This window comes from Megalobrama amblycephala, linkage group LG10 (genome assembly GCF_018812025.1).
Source record: "Megalobrama amblycephala isolate DHTTF-2021 linkage group LG10, ASM1881202v1, whole genome shotgun sequence".
Taxonomy (NCBI): Eukaryota; Metazoa; Chordata; class Actinopteri; order Cypriniformes; family Xenocyprididae; genus Megalobrama; species Megalobrama amblycephala.
The window spans coordinates 18,928,443-18,948,612 of NC_063053.1; the positions used below are offsets into that span (position 1 = coordinate 18,928,443).

General features: G+C 37.2%; 1 protein-coding gene across 2 annotated transcripts in view; it reads left to right on the forward strand.

Moving 5' to 3' along the window:
- spock2 (SPARC (osteonectin), cwcv and kazal like domains proteoglycan 2) overlaps nt 1-18,741 on the forward strand; it is a 54,864-nt gene extending 36,123 nt beyond the window's left edge. For both annotated transcript variants that reach the window (XM_048205188.1, XM_048205189.1), the window contains 7 exons: nt 2,816-2,924; nt 6,629-6,743; nt 8,250-8,369; nt 9,041-9,259; nt 14,225-14,287; nt 16,064-16,201; nt 16,645-18,741. In XM_048205188.1, coding sequence (XP_048061145.1) covers nt 2,816-2,924; nt 6,629-6,743; nt 8,250-8,369; nt 9,041-9,259; nt 14,225-14,287; nt 16,064-16,201; nt 16,645-16,790 — 910 coding nt within the window. In that variant the 3' untranslated portion in view covers nt 16,791-18,741. The remainder of the gene's footprint in view (nt 1-2,815; nt 2,925-6,628; nt 6,744-8,249; nt 8,370-9,040; nt 9,260-14,224; nt 14,288-16,063; nt 16,202-16,644) is intronic.
- The last annotated feature ends 1,429 nt before the right edge of the window (nt 18,742-20,170 follow it).

Consider the following 20,170-nt stretch of genomic DNA (forward strand, 5'->3'; position numbering starts at 1 on the left):
TAGTGCTCGAGATTTTGAAGCTTCAAAAAGCGCATTTATCCAATCTAAAACTAATCCACGACTCCAGTGGTTAATAAATTCCTTCTGAAATGAAGCAATGGTTTTCTTGTAAGAAAAATATCCATATTTATGACTTTATAAACTGTAATCACTGGCTTCCGGCAACATCGGTACGTGTGTTCATGAGAGAGTCGAGTTCTGGCAAAAGGGTGACCTTTGACCCGACGTATGACATACGACGTATGTAGTGTAGCTTAGGTGAGAATTGACGCTTCTTGCGAAAACCACGTAACTCTCTCGTGAATGGGCGAACATCCTGCATGTTTCATGTTTCATAACACATTGTCCTCATTATAAACAAAGAATTTATTTAATCAAGCTCCAAAAACAGCTCGTTTTGATATTGCGGGATCTGTGATGTCTCATGGGCAAATACATTTGCATAGGACTGCCTTCAGTGCGTGACATTGACAAATAGTTATACATCATTGCACCATATGCCCCGCCCACTGGCATTCAATCGCTTAACGGCTGACATTTGACTACACTAGATGTGAGCATCGTGTCAAAAGCAAATAGAACTCATTATAATCACTGATGCTGTCTACACTGGATACAGTATACAGATTTGCGTTCAGTTTCTGGCATACTTCGCGCACTTAAGTCTATCAACAACAGGACAAATGTAACAGTGAAAGAATGTTCGCTTTGACGCATCCAGTTTAAACAGGTCTTCGGAAGGATCACTGCAATGAAAACAAGTTGATGGTTTAATTTCAACATGTTCTCCAACCAATACGACCATATAGGTCATTTGTCACTTCCCTGAAATACGACCCATAGGAGCGTTTACTAAAGTGGCGCCCCTATCGACAACAGAACACTTTCATTTTAATTCATGAAATGCGACTCATAGGAGCGTTTGCTAAAGTTGTGCCCCTATCGACAACAGGACATTTTCATTTTAATGCATTGTTCCCTTTTATCTGCGTCATATTCCGGGTTTCGCGTAGCTCAATTGGCAGAGCTCAATTGGCAGAGCATTGCAATAACAATATGCAATCATGTGATCATGCGATCGTGGGTTCAATCCCAGGGAACACGTGCTCATAAAGAGTATATGCACTATAAATCACAAAGGTTAGGTTTAGGGATGGAGTGGGTGTAGTTGTTAATAAAAAATTGAGTTTTGCTAAATAGAAATAGAAGAAATGGTGTAAAAAGTCCACACATTGCATTTAAATGAACACGCATTTTAATTGGTAATGAAAGTCACACGTCATTTCATGACGACAGACGTAACACGACACTGTCATTATTTTTACGCCAGCTAGAGGGCGCATGACTTTAAAACGTAAATATAGGTCGTAGTAAGGTGCTTGAAAAATGAAAATGAAAAACTTTTTTTTTTTTTTTTGGAGGACATTCTCTTTAATTTAATGCTGTCCCGGATTGCGTCGAAGGATTATATGTTTGTTCGGAGCATTTTGTTTTGTAAACAAGGCACAGTGTAATGGAGAGTTTGCAAAGAAACTTTTGTTGAAAGATGAAGCAGCCAACTGTATTGGATCTGAAAGCACCTGCAAGTAAATGATTTCATAATGCTTTGTTTGTAAATGGATAACTTATATGGATAAGTTTTCAAAACACCCACAAACTCACATGCAATAGTGAGTGGGTGCTGATACTGTTTCCTATGCAATGACGGTAGCCAATCATAACAGTGGCCATTTACTGACAAGCCTTATAGGAGCCGCTCTTTAAAAACAGATCATTTCATTTTAAAGGGTCAGAATGAGGGTTGAAAATAATAGTTTTCTGCATATGTTTTTTTGTGCAAAAAAACTTTATTAAAGTCCCTCTGTAGTCAATCATTTTATCCCTTAAAACTCATCTTTGATCATCAAAATTACATATTTAATCATTTTTTCCTGTGAAAAAAATTATTCATGCCTTAAAATATCTTGAATGTAACACTACACCCTTGCTTCATTTAGTATACGTGGATAAATGAATATGCAAATTAGCCCCACCTCCACTCACTCACACCAGCTCTGAGATCCACTCAGTCAACTTTTCTGTAGTAAACACTGCACAATGGCAAGTGGAAATACTGGTTTAATTCAGCCAGATTGAACCAGAAACAGAAGAATTGGAAGAGTGAATTATACAGGCTCGTATACCAGTTGATGTATCAGAATGGTAATGCGTTTTATGTATCACTCTCTACAACGTCAGACACATAATGATAATTAATATAATTAGCCTTTTGCTTGACTACGTTATCAAACAGCTAATAATGTGCTGCTAATGTTACACAAACCATGTTATCATTCTTCATCTCAGAGTCAGACGACTGCCTTCTAAAAATCAGTATCCTTAGAAAGGCTGTGAACAACTTAGAATGTCAGTGGAGAAAGGCATATAGTTAATCATAACATTGTAATATACATCATATACATAACGCTATATTGCTAAATATACCCGATTTTTCATATCAACAGAAAAATATACAGGGATAACCTGGCTTCTCTTGAGATTCCCCTGCTTCGCTAAAGCCCGCTCGCACGTTGACGGGATTGGTTACAATGTAGAAACAACATTAGGCAGATAAACAACATTAAAAACTTGATTTACACCACAGGGGGACTTTAACATTATAAGTGAACCTCAAGGAATACAATTAAATAATAAAAAATCAATGTCATGACCCCATTAACGTGACAAATACCCAAGCATACCTCAGTTGATATATTTCATATTGATGATTGATGTTAATATTGATTCTATGTTAATATTGACCGATGTGTTTTAGGTTGAAGCAGCAGGTCATAAGACAGCAGCAGGAGAGTAACTGTAAGTCTTGCCCAGTGTCTTCCTCTGGTCCTGTTTGTGGCTCTGATGGACACAACTACGCCTCTCAGGTATTCACACTGCATTCAACCTCCTTTAATTGTATTAAAATAAACTGAACTGCAGAGAAATTGATCATATGGATCTGATCGATTACTCTGCAGTTTAGCTTATTTAAAACAATTGGATTTGTTGCAGTTTTGTGCTTGTTCAGACTTTTCTCTCAGATTTTTGTTGTTTGGACTTGTTTGGTAACCTAAAAATGTGCTTCACATTCTCTAAATCAGTAATTCTTAGCCAGGGATCAGTTTTGCTTTGTGAAATCTTTAAAACAGAAACAAACTATTTTGACTGACAGTAGATTGAAACAATTAATCGTGATTAATAATGTTTTGTAGTTGCATTTAGTTCCTTATATATTTCTGTTATAGGTGATATTTTTATACTTGTTAAGATTGTGAATTTACTCCACAAGACTACATATATCTTTCTTTAATTTTGTTAAACGTCCCATCTGTATTCTTTTATAAAGAAATCACTAGGATACATTTATCTGTACTTAGGTCACTTTTTTTTTTCCCAAAACTCTTCATATTTTTCAGCTTGGCGTAGCAGTAAATATCCAAAATGCACTAAAACTACCTTCATATATGTCTAAATCAAGTCATTCTTTCATACCATAAGCAAAGGTTATCACCCACCATTATTGTACATCATTATTTATTTATTTTTTAATTCATGTGACATCATGTTCCTCACAGTTACAATCGTTAGGACACATTTTTATGGTCACTTTTTCACACAGTTCTCCTAACCAAGTTTCATCTTGGCACAACAGTTAATTTCACATTCAAAATGCACTAAAACTATTAAACACTTAATATATATCTCAAATCAAGCCATTCTTCTATAACACTAGAAAAGGTTGTCAACCAACAAACACTTTGTCACTCATAAAACAACAACCTAAAAACAGGTAGCATTATACAATGTTTGCTTTTGTAAAATGTATTTACAAAACAAGACTGACACTTTCTACTGTTTATTATTCACTGGAATATATTTTACATTGTCCATGTTTACATTACAGCATAACATTATTCCTAAATTTCCCCTTTTGTATAGATGGAAATGAAATTGAAAGACTAACCCTTATGTAGGTGTTCAGCTACATCTAATAGTTTTGATAGTATTTCAATTTTTAGATTCAGAATATATTTCAATATGGTATTACTGTAGACATGTAGCAAATTGCTGTCTTATTCAATTTTGTATTACAGCATGTTAGGTTTTAAACTAGGGCTGTCAATCGATTAAAAATTTTAATCTAATTAATTACATACTCTGTGATTAATTAATCTAAATTAATCGCATACATAATTTTTGCTGCGAAAGTATTAAATATTTCAATTCAAATGAATCAATGCAGGGTTTTTCCTGGGTCAAAAATGGTCTTTGGTGGTGACAGACATGGTCATCCACACAAACAGTAAAAAGTGCCCTACCCACGTGATCTGCGAGCCCGATACTGACAATAAAGTACCCGTCACTCTCACTGTAATTCTTTCTTGCTCTCTTTGCAAAAAAAAAAAAGAAGTGATTTTATAGCTTTGTAAGAGAAGATGCTTTTTTGCTAAACCTGTAAAGTATTAAAAAGTAGCATTTCGAAGTTATATTAACTAATAATATAATTTTCTACCATGTACAATTGAATGCAACCTAGCTAACAACAACTTGCTTTGTTCTGGTTTCACCTCTGGTTTCCTGTCTAAACTAACTGATTTTATAGGTAGGCCTAATTGACTACACATTGTCATTTAAATAACCTGAAAATATTTTGTGGATTATTAAGGCTAATTTTACTAACCACTCTTGCTAAATGGGGTAAGCACACTTGTGTTCTCACTTCAGAGTTGTTTGAGTAAATAATTCGTTATAGACCGTGTGGACAGATCAGTTGCTGTCATGATTCATTAAAATGAATCTGTTCAAATGAGTCATTAGGTCGCGAATTGGACATTAGCGGACGTTGACGCGTTGCATACGAATCACGACTGTTATTAGGACATCGCAAAAGATTTGTCAACACAGAAAACACTTCACCACTGGATAGGATTTTCTTTTTGTTTACTGAAAGTGTGGTTTATGTCAGCTGCACGTGCAGGGCGCCTGTCAGAGAAGATGAGGTGACGTTCTTTTGAGCACTATTCACACCCAACGGTTATTCAGGAAAAACATTCTCCGAATGTGCCTCGTGAAACATGGATTCGGTCTTACGAACTTTTAGCATTGTGTCAGTTGATTTAGATTATTATGTGTGAGGTAAAGAGAGTGCAAAGACGGTGCTTACTTTGAAGAGAGCTCGCGCGCACGAGGGAGGAGCTCTGCTCGTTCTGTCCGTCAGCGCAGCAGTCGTCTCCCTCCTTCATACAGTCGAATGGTGGCTAGAAAGGCTCCAGGTTCAAAGGTCAACACGTAATGGATTAATCTGCGTAATTTTTTAACGCGTTATTTTTTCTCAGATTAATTAATCGAAATGAACTCGTTATTTTGACAGCCCTATTGTAAACATAACTTTTTTAGCAAATTAGCCTGTATGTACATAGAGTTTTGGCAGTGGTCGTGTCTAAGTGAGAAATGTATTAATGTAATTTGAACGATGTAGTCAATGAATGCATTTTGTGCCAAAGCAATGATAAATAATCCACAGTTTAGCCCACATACACTGATGTTGTGCTCACTTTGTGTAGAGTTTTGAAAAAGTGACCTAAGTATTGAGAAATGTGTCCTCGTGATTGTAAAATACTGTAATCAAAATATCTTCCCCTCCCTCTTGTAGTGACAAGGGCGAGACAACCAGTCATATGAGATCACAGCAATAGCGAACCACAACAATCCAATCAATTCCTGACAAAATCAAGTCCCATCTTACATTTTTCCTTGTTTGAAAAGCATTTTCACTCAGATATACTCCACAATTTATCAGAAGTTCTGTTTCATGCCAACTTTAAGCTTAACAGTTTTGAAAAAAAGTATGTAATTGGCAAATTGGTACAAAGAATTTTGGTGGTGATTGTGTTTGAGAAAAGAATTTATGTAATTTGAAAGATGTAGTCAACAGCTAGTTAGATTGCTGTTGTGCTCACTATGCATAAGTTTTGAAAAAGTGACCTGCGTATTGAAAAAATACAAAAATCAAGCAAACAAACAAACAACAACCAAAAAAACACTAATAATAAAGTTTTATATAAAGAGTTGTAATTCCTTTCATTATCCTGCAGCTTATGTTTGCATGGTTTTAAACAATGAATGCCTATGACGTTATTTCTATTCTTGTTATTCTGTGCCATTCAAAAAAACATACATATTTTTTATTTCATATTATATTCTGTGTGACTCATATAGATCAATCTGCTTGCACAATATGGATAATGGTCTCTATTATACTTTGTACTCTGGCCCTTGACATCCTTAAAAATCAAAGAAGTATTGTCTGAAGGGATTCTGGATACTTGGGGTTGAAAGAACCATTCTGTTGAATTATGTATTATCTCTATTATATCTATTTCTGACCTTGTGAGGAAAGAAATGAAGGTTGACATCATCTTCTTTCAATGGAGATGTCTTGTCCAGCAATTTTCAGTCGTCTCTAGAAATAATTGTGCTCTATCTGGGCAATTTCCGCCACTGAACTGGAGCATGTGACACTGGACAAGTGTTTTGGTGGCACTGCTCATTCTTTGTGTTTTGTGTGTGTGTTGCACCTGTGAATCAGTGCAAACTGGAGCAGCAGGCTTGTCTCACTGGAAAGGAGTTGAAAATGAGATGTGCTGGTCTCTGCCCCTGCACCGCCACCGTGGCTCCTGCTACAGACGTGGACAGCAAGCATGGTATCTACCCGCCACACACTTTCAAAAGTGCAATTTGTTCTTACAAAGCTTGTTAAAGGGATCATTCAGACAAAAATATTTACTGCCCCTTAGAGGATTAGTTCACTTTCAAATAAAAATTACCCCAAGCTTTACTCACACTCAAGCCATCCTAGGTGTATTTGACTTTCTTCTTTCTGATGAACATAATCTGAGATATATTAATAAATATCCTGACACATCCGAGTTTTATAATGGCAGTGAGCGGGACCAACGAGTATGAGCTGAAGAAAGTGCCTCCATCCACATCCATCCATCATAAACGTGTACTCCAAATGGCTCCGGGGGATAAATAAAGGCCTTCTGAAGTGAAGCGATGCGTTTGTGTGAAAAAAAATATCCATATTTAACAAGTTATGAAGACCGCCTTCTGTATTCAAGTTATGAAGAAAGTGTAAACTGGCGTCGCGTCAGTTAAGCTTTTTCCGTAAGTTGAATAGGGAAGGCGTAGGATGTTCCGTACTTTCCGTACTTTCTTCGTACGTTGAATACGGAAGGCAGTCTGTCGGAAGCTAGATATTTTACTTCATAACTTGTAAATATGGATATTTTTTTTTACACAAACGCATCGCTTCAGAAGGCCTTTATAAACCCGCCGGAGCCATGTGGAGTACACGTTTATGATGGATTGATGTGGATGGAGGCACTTTCTTCAGCTCATACTTGTTAATCCCGCTCACTGCCATTATAAAGCTCGGATGCGTCAGGATATTTATTAATATTTCTCCGATTGTGAAAGCAGAAAGTCAAATACACCTAGGATGGCTTGAGGGTGAGTAAAGCTTGGGCTCATTTTTTATTTGAAAGTGAACTAATCCTTTAATGTCAAATGTCCAATCCTGTAAGACTTCTGAGAAACACACAAAAAAGATATCCTGTGTTTTTTAGTGCATACAGTGAAAGTTAATGGTATCCAGTGTTGTTTTGGACCACATGAACTTTCATTGTATGAACTAAAACACTGGAAATATTCTTTGAAATATGTTTTTTTTGTGTGTGTGTGTTCCACAGAAGAAAGAAAGTCACACAGGTTTGAGTAAAAATGAGGGCGAGAAGATGCTCTTGTAAACAAAACACCTTCTGAAGCTCAATGAAGCACAATATCAGTTCCAGCTTTTACGTTTTTGATAATAATTTTTTGTTGATAATAATGAATGATTTTATGCTGAGAGTGCTGTAGATGCTATTTGTCTCTTTCACATCCCTTGATTCTGCAGCTCTCGCTCTAACAAAGGCTTTATTGATTTATCAACAGACTATGCTGCTCTCTTTCTTTGCTGCTTGCTTTGTGAATTTCTGCTGACTTTGATTATGTCTGATTTATGTCTGCAGTCTCCGTAGGCTTTTCTTGTCAAATTCAGAAGGGCAAAAGCAGGACGATTGGTTCTTCACTCTTTAATACCAACGTCTGCCAACACTCACTTATCTCCTTTCACTGTCTCTGTCTCTCTTCTATTCTGTCCATAGAGAGTTGCACAGGGCAGGACCTGGCAGATCTGGGAGATCGCCTGCGGGACTGGTTCCAACTGCTCCAAGGCAACGGCAAGCAGAACAGCACAGGGAATCCTGTAGCCAGTTCTGCATCAAGTGAGGCTCTAACATCCATTTAGCCAGTGCTTTTATATTCAGAAATATCACAGAAGTGTGTTACAGCAGCCTCCTATACACACAATACCACAAAAGCTTATACATTGTGTTTTCTCTAGTACTTCTAAACATGGACCTATGATAATTGGCACTAACAAAACTGCTGCATAAATTTTTCATAAGCACCAGCAGCTTCAGAGGTATTATGTGTTGAAACGTGTCCTATCCGGATGGCCAAATAGCACCAGCAGCATTTTATCCCCTCGGAAAGCAGTTTTGCTGAATTGTACAATGGTGACCATTTGCACCTACTTCAATTTCAAATTTACATTTAATAGCAGAAAAATGACTAGATCCCCCATACGCCTGATCAGTTCTCCAACTTGTTTGCAACATTTATATTATTTGCTTCTGATTAATTTAGAAAAATAAAACTGAACTGTTTCTGCCCGTGGCTTTCATTAGAGTGATTTACTATCTTATCAGCAATATTTGAACAGCAATTTTGCTTTTAGTAGGATGTTGATTGAATTTTTACAGCTAATCAGATTCAATCAGTGGTTCTGCGAGAGATGTCTCTTAGTGTAGAAAGTTCACAAAGTGAGGAAGTATTACAGTATACGCTATTATTTCTGTGTGTTAAAATGTACTGTGTGAATGTTTGTGCCCAGTTGTGGACCGGACTCTTGTTGCGACCTGTAAGGACTCTATTGGATGGATGTTCTCTAAGCTGGACACGAACAACGACCTGTATCTGGACCAAGCTGAGCTGGCTGCCATTAATCTGGACAAGTATGAAGTGTGCATACGGCCCTTCTTCAACTCCTGTGATTCCTACCGCGATGGCAAAGTTTCCACAGCGGAGTGGTGCCTCTGCTTTTGGAGAGAAAGTAAGTTTTTAGTATCTCTATACAGTTGAACCAGGCCTCAATGACTTTTTCTAATAACATAATGAAGTATTCTATATATGTGTATTTATATACAGTATACACTTATTATATTTGCCAATAATATAATATATAATATAATATTATATCCCAAATTAAATATTTGGGAATATGGGCAATATTTTTTTATGTTTTTAAAAAATGACACTTATGCAAAAATACAGTAAAGACAGTAATATATAAAATATTATTACAATTTAAAATAACTGTTTTCTATTTGAAAATGTAAATTATTTCTGTGATAGCAAAGCTGAATTTTCAGCATGATTAATCCAGTCTTCAGTGTCACATGATTCCTCAGAAATCATTCTAATATGCTGCTCAAGAAACCTTTCTTATGATTATTAATTATGTACTGTAAAAGACCTGCATTTATTTGAAATATACTTTAATAGATACAATAGATACACATTTTTGCAGCATTATAAAAGTCTTTACTGTCACTTTTGCATCCTTGCTGAATAAAAGTATTAAAGGTGCCCTAGAAATAAAAATTGAATTTACCTCGGCATAGTTAAATAACAAGAGTTCAGTACATGGAAATGACATACATTGAGTTTCAAACTCCATTGCTTCCTCCTTCTTATGTAAATCTCATTTGTTTAAAAGACCACCAAAGAACAGGTGAATCTCAACATAACACCAACTTTTACGTAACAGTCGGGCTCATTAATATGTATGACCCCAATATTTGCATATGCCAGCTCATGTTCAAGGCATTACACAAGGGCAGCCAGTATTAACGTCTGGATCTGTGCACAGCTGAATCATCAGACTAGGTAAGCAAGCAAGAACAATAGCGAAAAATGGCAGATGGAGCAATAATAACTGACTTGATCCATGATAACATGATATTTTTAGTGATATTTGTAAACTGTCTTTCTAAATGTTTCGTTAGCATGTTGCCAATGTACTGTTAAATGTGGTTAAAGTTACCATCGTTTCTTACTGTATTCACTGAGACAAGAGAGCCGTCGTTATTTTCATTATTAAACACTTATAATTCATGTGTATAATTCATGAACACAACTTCATTCTTTATAAACAGTGTAGCATTAGCCGTTAGCCACGGATCACAGCCTCAAACTCATTCAGAATCAAATGTAAACATCCAAATAAATACTATACTCACATAATCCGATGTATGCATGCAGCATGCATGACGAACACTTTGTAAAGATCCATTTTGAGGGTTATATTAGCTGTGTGAACTTTGTTTATGCAATGATAGAGTCGAGAGCTTGGGAGGGGGCGGAGAGTGTGAGCAATTAAAGGGGCCGCAGCCTGAATCGGCGCATTTCTAATTATGCCTCAAAATAGGCAGTTAAAAAAATTTATTTAAAAAAATCTATGGGGTATTTTGAGCTGAAACTTCACAGACACATTCAGGGGACACCTTAGACTTATATTACATCTTGTAAAAAAACGTTTGATGGCACCTTTAATTTCTTTAAAAAAAAAATAAAAAATCCTACTCACCACAAAAATTTGAACAGTTGTGTATGTCCTTTTTAAATATATGCATCATGATGATAATCACACAATTTAATTAAATATTAAAAAATAAAAACATAATTGTTTAAAAAAATAAATCCGTATACAAATATAACCATAAAATATTATCAGTGGAACACTATTTATAAAAATACTAGAAAAAATATGTTAGTTTGACTAACATTAGATGAATATGATATGGCAAAATATTGACTAACTGTAAATATAAAGGCAAAAACTCTTTCTAAACCAAAAAAACTGTAAAAATAACGCTGAATATAAAAACAAAGTTTTGTAATTTCAAACATTACACATTCAGCTTTTAAAATCAACTCTAACCAGGATTGGGCATTGCAGATTTCTGCTCTGCACCCTGCTGGTCAGTGCCACGGTCCACAGTTTGCTCTGCTTGGTTATATCAGTGTGACAGAAGGGGGACACATGGCGAACATCAGTGCCAGCACTAGTCAGTGTTTGAGCGTGTTCAACACTGCTTTAGAGAGTTGGGGTTTCAAATCTGAAATGATGTTTAAATTGGATCCGAGGAGCATATTTGTTTTCCATTACAAAAGACCAGAAGAGATATTGCATGCAAAGACTGGACTGGTCACAGAGAGCATTTATTTGACATCAACACGCACTGGACTGGCACTAAAGATAAAGAAGACACTAGTCTGTGGAGGCAGGGATTTGGGAAAATCCATCTATCTGTGTGCCGAGAGTTTTGCAGACTCATGCCACTAACTCATTCAGTTTGCAATGGATTAAGTTTAATTGGTTTTCTAAATATAATCAAACATTAAAACGGGGAGGGGTGACCATATGTTTGGATTATTGAAATCCAAATCTTTCATTTCCTCTACAAACAACCCTTTTGGATAGAAAATGAGAGCTGGAGAGGGCGTAAATTGACCTTTAGTTGTTTGTGGCATGCGGAGAGAGTGATTTGGAGTATTCATTTGATGAGATGCATAAGTCTGGAGGAATTGCTATTCAGTGTTTGTTGCTAGGGTGACTGACAGTCAGTGTATGTGTGTGTGTGTGTATTAGTGGGGGAGAACGTAGGTCTGTTTGCATGGGCAACATGTTCTACATATTAATGAGACTCGTCAGTGTGTAAGTGTGCTTGTGTGTTCTTTTGTTTTAGGAATTCCTCTCTCTCTGTGTGTGTGTGTTTGCTTAAGCCATGGAGCATGGCAATCTTCTTGACACAAACAGACATATGCTCCACTATGCATCTCACTGGAGGGGCAGAGAGCTGTATCTTAGCAGTATCTTAACACACATACACACACAAACCCACACACACTAGACCAGCCTGGCTCTTGTTTGATGTGATTCTACTCACGATATGAGGCTGGGCACTCTCATCTCTCCTGGGGAGGGCATAGTTGCTTTTGGCCTGTCATACTTTGTCTTCCCCTTGTATTTCCCCCGGTGGATAGGAAATGGCCATTGCTGAGGGAAAAACAACATCAGTGTTGGTTGTTGACAGCCTGCTCAGCCTCAAACTCTCTGGGACTAAAACCGGATGGGCAGTCAGACAGAAACCCGCTGCATTTTTTAGACTTGACCGGCCTGGACCTCACATACAGCTGTGAAACATGATAGCACTGAAGCATTGGCAAATATTCCAGTGTGTAATGCACTGATTTATTTATTAAAGGAAACGTTCTGTCATCGTTTAGTCACCCTCATGTCATTCCAGAACTTGTATGACATTTTTTCTTATGTGGAACAAAAAAGGAAGATCTTTGGCAGAATGTTCAAGCTGCTCTTTTCCATGCAATGGACGTGAATGGGGACTGGGTCTGTCAGGCTCCAAAAAGGATAAAAAAAGTGAATCCATGTGACTTGTGCGGTACTTTCGGTCTTCTGGATCGATACAATACTCCATACAATGAAATAATATTGTAATTGCTGTTTTAAAAATGTTTGAGCTGACATTTTTAAATATGTCACTCACTTGTTAAAAACCAAACAAAAACACATTCTGAGAGTCTACACGTTCACTGGGTGATAAAGCCTATTAGAATAATAAAAATAGTTCCAAACCAAGCCAGAACACAAGCATTACGGGTCTCTAAGCAACACACACAGCTGTGTTTCATTACTGAATTATTTCATTTTTGAACTAATTGTTTGAGTGAGTGAATGAATGAATCAATAATCCATTTATAAAGACATCACTTGCTTGGTTTCTGAATGAATCAGTTGTTTCGTTTCAAATTGTATGAATTAATAATTCACTCATTTAAAAAAAAAAAAAAACACTGTAGTGTCTTATTATTCTATTTGGATTGGATTGAATTGAGTTTCCCCTCAAAATCAGTTTAGGTGGGCAAATATTACCTCTTAATGTAAAAGTTCATTTCTGTCTCTGCTGTGGCCTTAACGCATAACCTGATTTTGCTGAGTTCAACATGTTCCTGGGTCAACATTTTTATTGATCCTGAAATAACATTCAAATCAACCAATCAGATTTGAGGGGCAAGTTTACAGATTATGTCAAGTTTAGACATGAATTCATGAATTGGTGCTTCTACATCAGTGTTATTCATCTATCATTTCCCTCTGATTTTTGGGATATCTTATGGGTAGTAGTGGTAGGAATAGTGTTAAGACAAAATTTTCAAACTGGAATGTGTTGAAAAACAAAATATGTTGACCCAGGAACGCATCTAACTCAGCAAAATCAGGACGTGCGAACTTAACACCACACAGAATATGAAAATCTTCTGGAGTCAGCTGTTCATGACAGGCGTAAACCAGCCAATGTAACAGCACAACACACACTCAGCAAAATATCATCTAATTATCAACAAAATCCCAGAAAATATCAAGATATAATTTTTTTGTCAATATCACATACCCCTACTTGATAACCGTGGTCACCATTTACTTTCCTTAACTGAAAAAGAGCAGCTTTGACATTATGCCAAATAACTTCTTTTGTGTTCCTCAGAAGAATGCAATTATAGTTTTGAATGATTTGAGGGTGAGTAAATGATGACAGAATTTTCATTTTTAAGGAAATTGTTCCACTGATTTATTATAATAAGGTTGTACATTTCACCGCAAGGCATTAAGGAGAAAATTACAATATAGAAATATTCTATAACTGGTGTTCATTTTGTTCAGAACACATTCAAAGCAAGTTATATTACTCAAAATTAATTTACTCTTTCTTTCATGAATTATATTGCCATAAAACTAGAGATTAGAACGATCTATTGTGCCACTTCTAAAAAGCGGGTGTGTTTGGGTGCGATTTGATTGTGCGGCTGCATGGAGAGCAGCCCTGGTGTAATGCCGCCTCTTTTGGGAGTTGTTGGGGGAGCTCGTGTGAAGCGTTTGTCTGGAGGAGATTAGCGCCGGCTCTTCCCTAAAGGCACTGATTGTTTTCTTTCACAGAGCCTCCCTGCCTGGCTGAGCTAGAGCGAATCCAAGTGCAAGAAGGAGCCAAGAAGAAACCGGGTAAGAATGAACGTTCCGCTGAGACTCGCTGTACTATCTCGGGAAGAACAAATTAAGGTGTGAAGGAAAGCAACAAAGGGAGAAACAAAGAAAGAGGTTATATAGAATGTATACAACTGGAAGAATGGAAGAGAGAAGTAAAAAGCGAGGCAGAGGGGAGGTAAACTCTAAAAGACAAAGAGGGCGGCTCTGGCAGTAGTGACTCTAGAGGAGTTTCATTTAACAGATGACAAGCACAAGGCTGGGATTAGCCCCTAATCAGGTGTGCGGATTAGAGCGGAGCTCATGGCTGCGGGCAGTGCTGCATGTTTGGCTGCAGAGCTTTCAGGACTCTCCAAGGACGTGCTGCAGATGCTACGGCCAATCAGAGGCAGCCAAAATGCAAACGTCCCCTGATGCCTGAGAACAAACAGCTATATATACTATACAACCAAAGACTTTCATCAGTATTCAAAAATGTCTGAATAATTTTTGGTTTGACTGTATATATATATATATATATATATATATATATATATATATATATATATATATATATATATATAGTGTCAAACCAAAAATTATTCAGACATTTTAGATATTTTTGAAATATTTTTTATTTTTACTAGTGGGTGCAGGACACTATAGTTCATTTATGTAAGTGAGGATAGCAAAATAAAGTAAACTGTGACATATTATACCTAAAAATTCTTCATACAGTGAACTACCAGTAAAATTTATAAAAATTTGGAACCAAAAATTATTCAGACACTTTGACATGACCATGTTTTGCTTAAGTGTTATCTGACATGATTAAGATAATTTTTTTCTGACACAGTTTAACTCTGAGATTTTGTCATATTTTATTACCATTTTTAAACTATAGTGAATAAACTGTAATAATGAATGAAATGTTCAAGGTGTCTGAATAAATTTTGGTTTGACTGTATATATATATATATATATATATATATATACAGTATATACTACAGATACATACTATATATATATATATATATATATATATACACATATATATATATATATGCATGAACATTTTTGTCAGCCATGTTTTCATAAATAGAAAACAACACAATTGCATATAAAGATGGCAGTCATAGAATTATTCAATATGTTGGATTAATTAAAAAAAGGCTAATCATTTTCTTTTTCTTTTTTTAATTGCATGTTTTGAGAGAACTATACATGTGTCCATTATATATGTATGTGTATGTATATATTCTGAAGTATATGGTCATGACTTTCACCACCCATAATTTATGTTCTCATAAATAAATAACACAAAGACATAAAAATGGACAGTCAGGTTAAATTATGGGTATGGGTCAATGGAATTACCCGTGGTGGTTGGGATGTAACATCACACCCAGAATGGTTAAAACCGGCTTTTACAGATTTGTCCCCTAGTACGCACAGTGCATGAGAGGGTTAAATCCTGCATTTGATTGCTAAATAGATCATGATGATTATGTGGACATATAGTTGTTTATTACCCCATGCAGTTAGATTTTATCGTGCATCATGATTTGAGACACTGCAGACAGAAACTCAGCCCTCAACCCTCGCCAAGGTTACATTTTATGCATTACAATGAGCAGTGTCACTTGAGTCTGTCACATGATTTACAGCAATATGCAAACTAGTTTGCAATGTCACCCGTGATGCAATACTTATTTTATACTCAATTCATGTAGGATATGAAAATGAATGTTAAACACGACCGTGGCTTCTCAAAACGTGTGTGTCTGTGTGTTTCTCCCCCCTTTGTCATTTCAGATACATACATTCCCAGCTGTGATGAGGACGGCTTTTACAGGAGACTGCAGTGTGACAAGAGCAGAGGGGAGTGCTGGTGTGTGGACCAGCATGGAGGAGAGTTAATGGGCTCCAGAATCCATGGCAACCCCGACTGTGGTGAGCACGAGCACAACACACACACACACACACACACACACACACACACACACAGAGGACAATGCTCCTTCTGTAGCTACAGGGCTTAGGGCTTAGATCCACAAAATCATCAGTCACCCATCTGACAGAAGACCAAGTGCTACATTCATTAGGCCAGGTTCATTTCCATTCCAAAAGAGCAGTTGTCTCGCCGAAATAAAGGTCCATAAGATTAATTACTACTGGCTGCGACGGACCTGCAGGTGATAAGAACAAATCCCCTGACTGGACATAAAATAGCGATTAAAAAGCCCAACTTCAATGTCACACCTCCGGTTTGTTTATTGTCCTCATGCCAAGCGAGTATTGTTTAGCCTTTGTGTTGCACAAATCGCTCAGTTTACCTCGCAATATGATATATATATGATATATGATATTTTTTAAAGAACGGTTTCCTTTTCCAGATGAGGTGGTCACATACTCGGGCGATTTTGGCAGCGGGCTCGGATGGGAAGATGAGGAGGAAAAGGAGGCGGAGGAAAACGGCGAGGAGGCTGAGGAGGAGGAAGGGGAGGTGGGGGAGGTTGATGACGGTGGATACATTTGGTAGAACGAAACGCGATTCTCGCCTTGTTCGACGTAGCTTTCTGTGGCCCATTTCTACAGAGGCAGCTCTATCTTCTGACATTAAATGGTGGACACTGGAGGGTCGGTCATCTTTATACTGCACTCCAAACAGCATTGACTTGGGGAGGGAGGGGGGAGGGGCGGCTCTTGGTTAGTGTTAGCTGTAGTGAGATTACGGTATTGGGAACGAGTTTTCAATTATTGGGCTTACGAATACTTGTGAAACATCATATTTTTGTTGTAAGTGCAAGAGTTTTCTCCTGAATCAGTCTCTAGCATCTGCAAACACGAGTTCAGAATTAGGCGCTTGATAGGTGTGATGTGATGCGTTCTTATGCAAGTCTAATAAATACATACTTTCATCACTATACGTTCAGAAATGATACCTGGTATGACTTTTTAAAGTATGTACTGTATATAAAGATAGACAGGCTTCAGGGTCTAACCTGTTCCATTAGATCTTCTGTCGACCATCAGCAACTGCTTTCCTTGAATTGCTGCTAATGTTTTTGCTGTTAGAGTTTATGTAAATTGTTTCAAATATGTCCTCCAGCACATAATAAACACAGATTACGATAAAAATGCCAAAAAACTCAAGAGTTAAGTTAGCTTAGCTCAGAAAGCTAAGACTGTTACTCTCCTTTGGCTCAAACAGTCGCTGCATCATTTTTATGCTACCCTGAAGTAGATAAATAGTCGTAAATGTCTTTTAAAATAAAGTAGCTTTTGTTAATGTATTTGAAGAATTATTTATCCACGCTCACAAACTAAAACCGATTTTAGGCTACTTGCCAGAAATACACAATGCACTTCTATAAGACGATCCTTGTCCTAAAGGCACTTTTTTCTTCCCTGTCTTCTGTGTCATAATCCACCGAAACCAGAGATGGCAAAGCATTATATTTTCATATAAATTACTTCTCAATGCAGTAGCTTTCTCCCTCACCCCGACGTCGAATCATTGTTTTCTGTGAAATGGACAGTAATAAATCCTGAGATATGTGCGTTCTGGTTTCATATGTCTGTCATAATAGAATTTGCTTATACTCCACTAGGTCAGGCTGTAATACGGTACTTCTGATGCAACACGGCTATTATAACAAGGCAGTGTATGGATGAACAGGAGAGGCAGGAATGAGCTTTCCAAAATGCAATCTGACATATATTCTCTCTCATACACCCAAAGGGACCAATCTGTCTTTGCAGATGTCTTCTAATCAGATCTTCCCATCATTTGCAGTGAAAGATGTGTTGGCTGTAATGTTCCTAGGTGTAAATCTGGTGCTGCAGGGATTTATAATCAAGGTCTGAATCTTATAATATACGACTAAAGGTAAAATACACGAGTCTTGCAGTACAAAATACCTAAAGCATCAGTATTTAGGGTTAAAATGCTGGGGAATCAAAGCAGCTAGCTGGAATTGCAAAATATGTATGAAGACTCGATCTGGTATGATAATTCACCCAGACGTGATCTCCGAGCTCCACATAGAAAATGCATTTGATATGGTAACATCCCCGACGTAAACACATTCATCAGTGTACCGCGGCGTCTGCAGAGGAATATACATCCTCCAAATGTCATTGAGACGAATCTTGGCGATATTTAAATTATTTGTGGATTATCATAGGCAATACCACCTCGCTGGTGTGATGGAGAGGAAAGACGGCCAGCTCATTAAAAGTCGATAGTGAATGTCCTGATGTCTTACTCAGCAGTGTACAGGAGTCTGCTAACAGTGATGTTATACCACTTGGACTAGTGTATGATTGTATTGTACTGTACATGCCATTCTTATTGTAAATACTTGGATTTTACTGATTAGAAAACATATTTACGCTGATTTGCAGTATATTTGCATTTAGTTGCATGTTTCTTTGTCCAAGTGTGTCATCTTTCTTGCCTGAATATGATTAAAGGCACTGGGCCCAAAGTGCTGTTTCTTTGTTCTCTAATTACTCCCAAGACTCTGTGACATGCTAATTTTCATGTGATACTGGAGACATGAGAAAACAAATCTTTTTAACCCACTTTTAAACATTTTTGACAAGTGCAATTTATAACTATACCAAAAATACCCGAACGAAAGCTGGTTCTCAGGACACCAGGGGGTTCAAAAAAGGAATATCAACTTTAATAGAATCAAACCACTTAATGACTCCTAATAACTCTTAAAGGGTTAATTCAACCAAAAATGAAACTTCTGTCATTAAGTACCTTCATGTCATTTCAAACCCATAAGACCTTCGTCCATCTTCGGAACACAAATTAAGATATTTTTGATGAAATCCAAGAAATCAACGAAATTACCACATTCAAGGTTCAGAGAAGTAGTACAAACATCGTTAAAATAGTCAGCGTGACTGCAGTGGTTCAACCTTAATGTCATGAAGTGACGAGAATACTTTTTGTGTGCAAAAACAAAACAAAAATAAGACTTTATTCAACAAATTCGTCTCTCCCATGTAATTTGCCTACGCTATTTTAGTTGCAGCCCTTCCAGGTTCTACGTGCAACGCCGTCACTGTTCACGTGAGCAGCACGACGCATGTATATGATGCTGATGCAGGAGCCGGCCAATACTGAAGCTGCGTCCAAAATTGAATACTTCTCTACTGTATAGTATTTGAAAAACAGTACGCCAACAGAGAAGTATGTCCAAATACATAGTATTCAAAAAACAGTAGGCGAAAAGCCCCCCGATGACCTACTACTTGAAAGCGTGCATTCAATGGACACTTTACTATCCCATGAGGCCACGGTAGAGGATTTATTAATGGAGGTGAATCTACATAACTGACGCTGGTAGGTCATGTGATAATGACAACATGGCAGATGTAGTACGTCCGGATTAGATTCATACTACCCACATTCATACTGTATACATGGGTTTCAAAGACGTCACTTCCGCTATGCCCACCGCCATATTTGGGACCGGTCACAGCTGCGCGCCCTGTTTAAGTCTATGGTGACAGCAGCTACAACTACCAGAGGAAGGCCAACAAAACGCTCTCAGAAGGTTCACAACAAGTTTATAATATATCTTGGATATGTGGTGCTGTTAGCCGTTTCAACAGTCGTCAGAACTTCAAATTTATTTGATTTATTTGAAAATATTATGAATTCTAGTTGCTGTGTTTCGGCGTGTTACAGGATGAACAAATTCACGACACCAGCTGACTACATTACTTAGTTCAAGTACATGCGTGCATGATTTTGTGCAAATATAAGTTGTAATTTTATGTATAGCTTGTATAAATATATATGAATTACCATAGGATGTGTCCTGTTGAGTTAATTAACCTTCTAGCAAAGCGCTTCAGTTTACGGGTGTTCATTCAGCGCGCGCAGCTCAAATAATA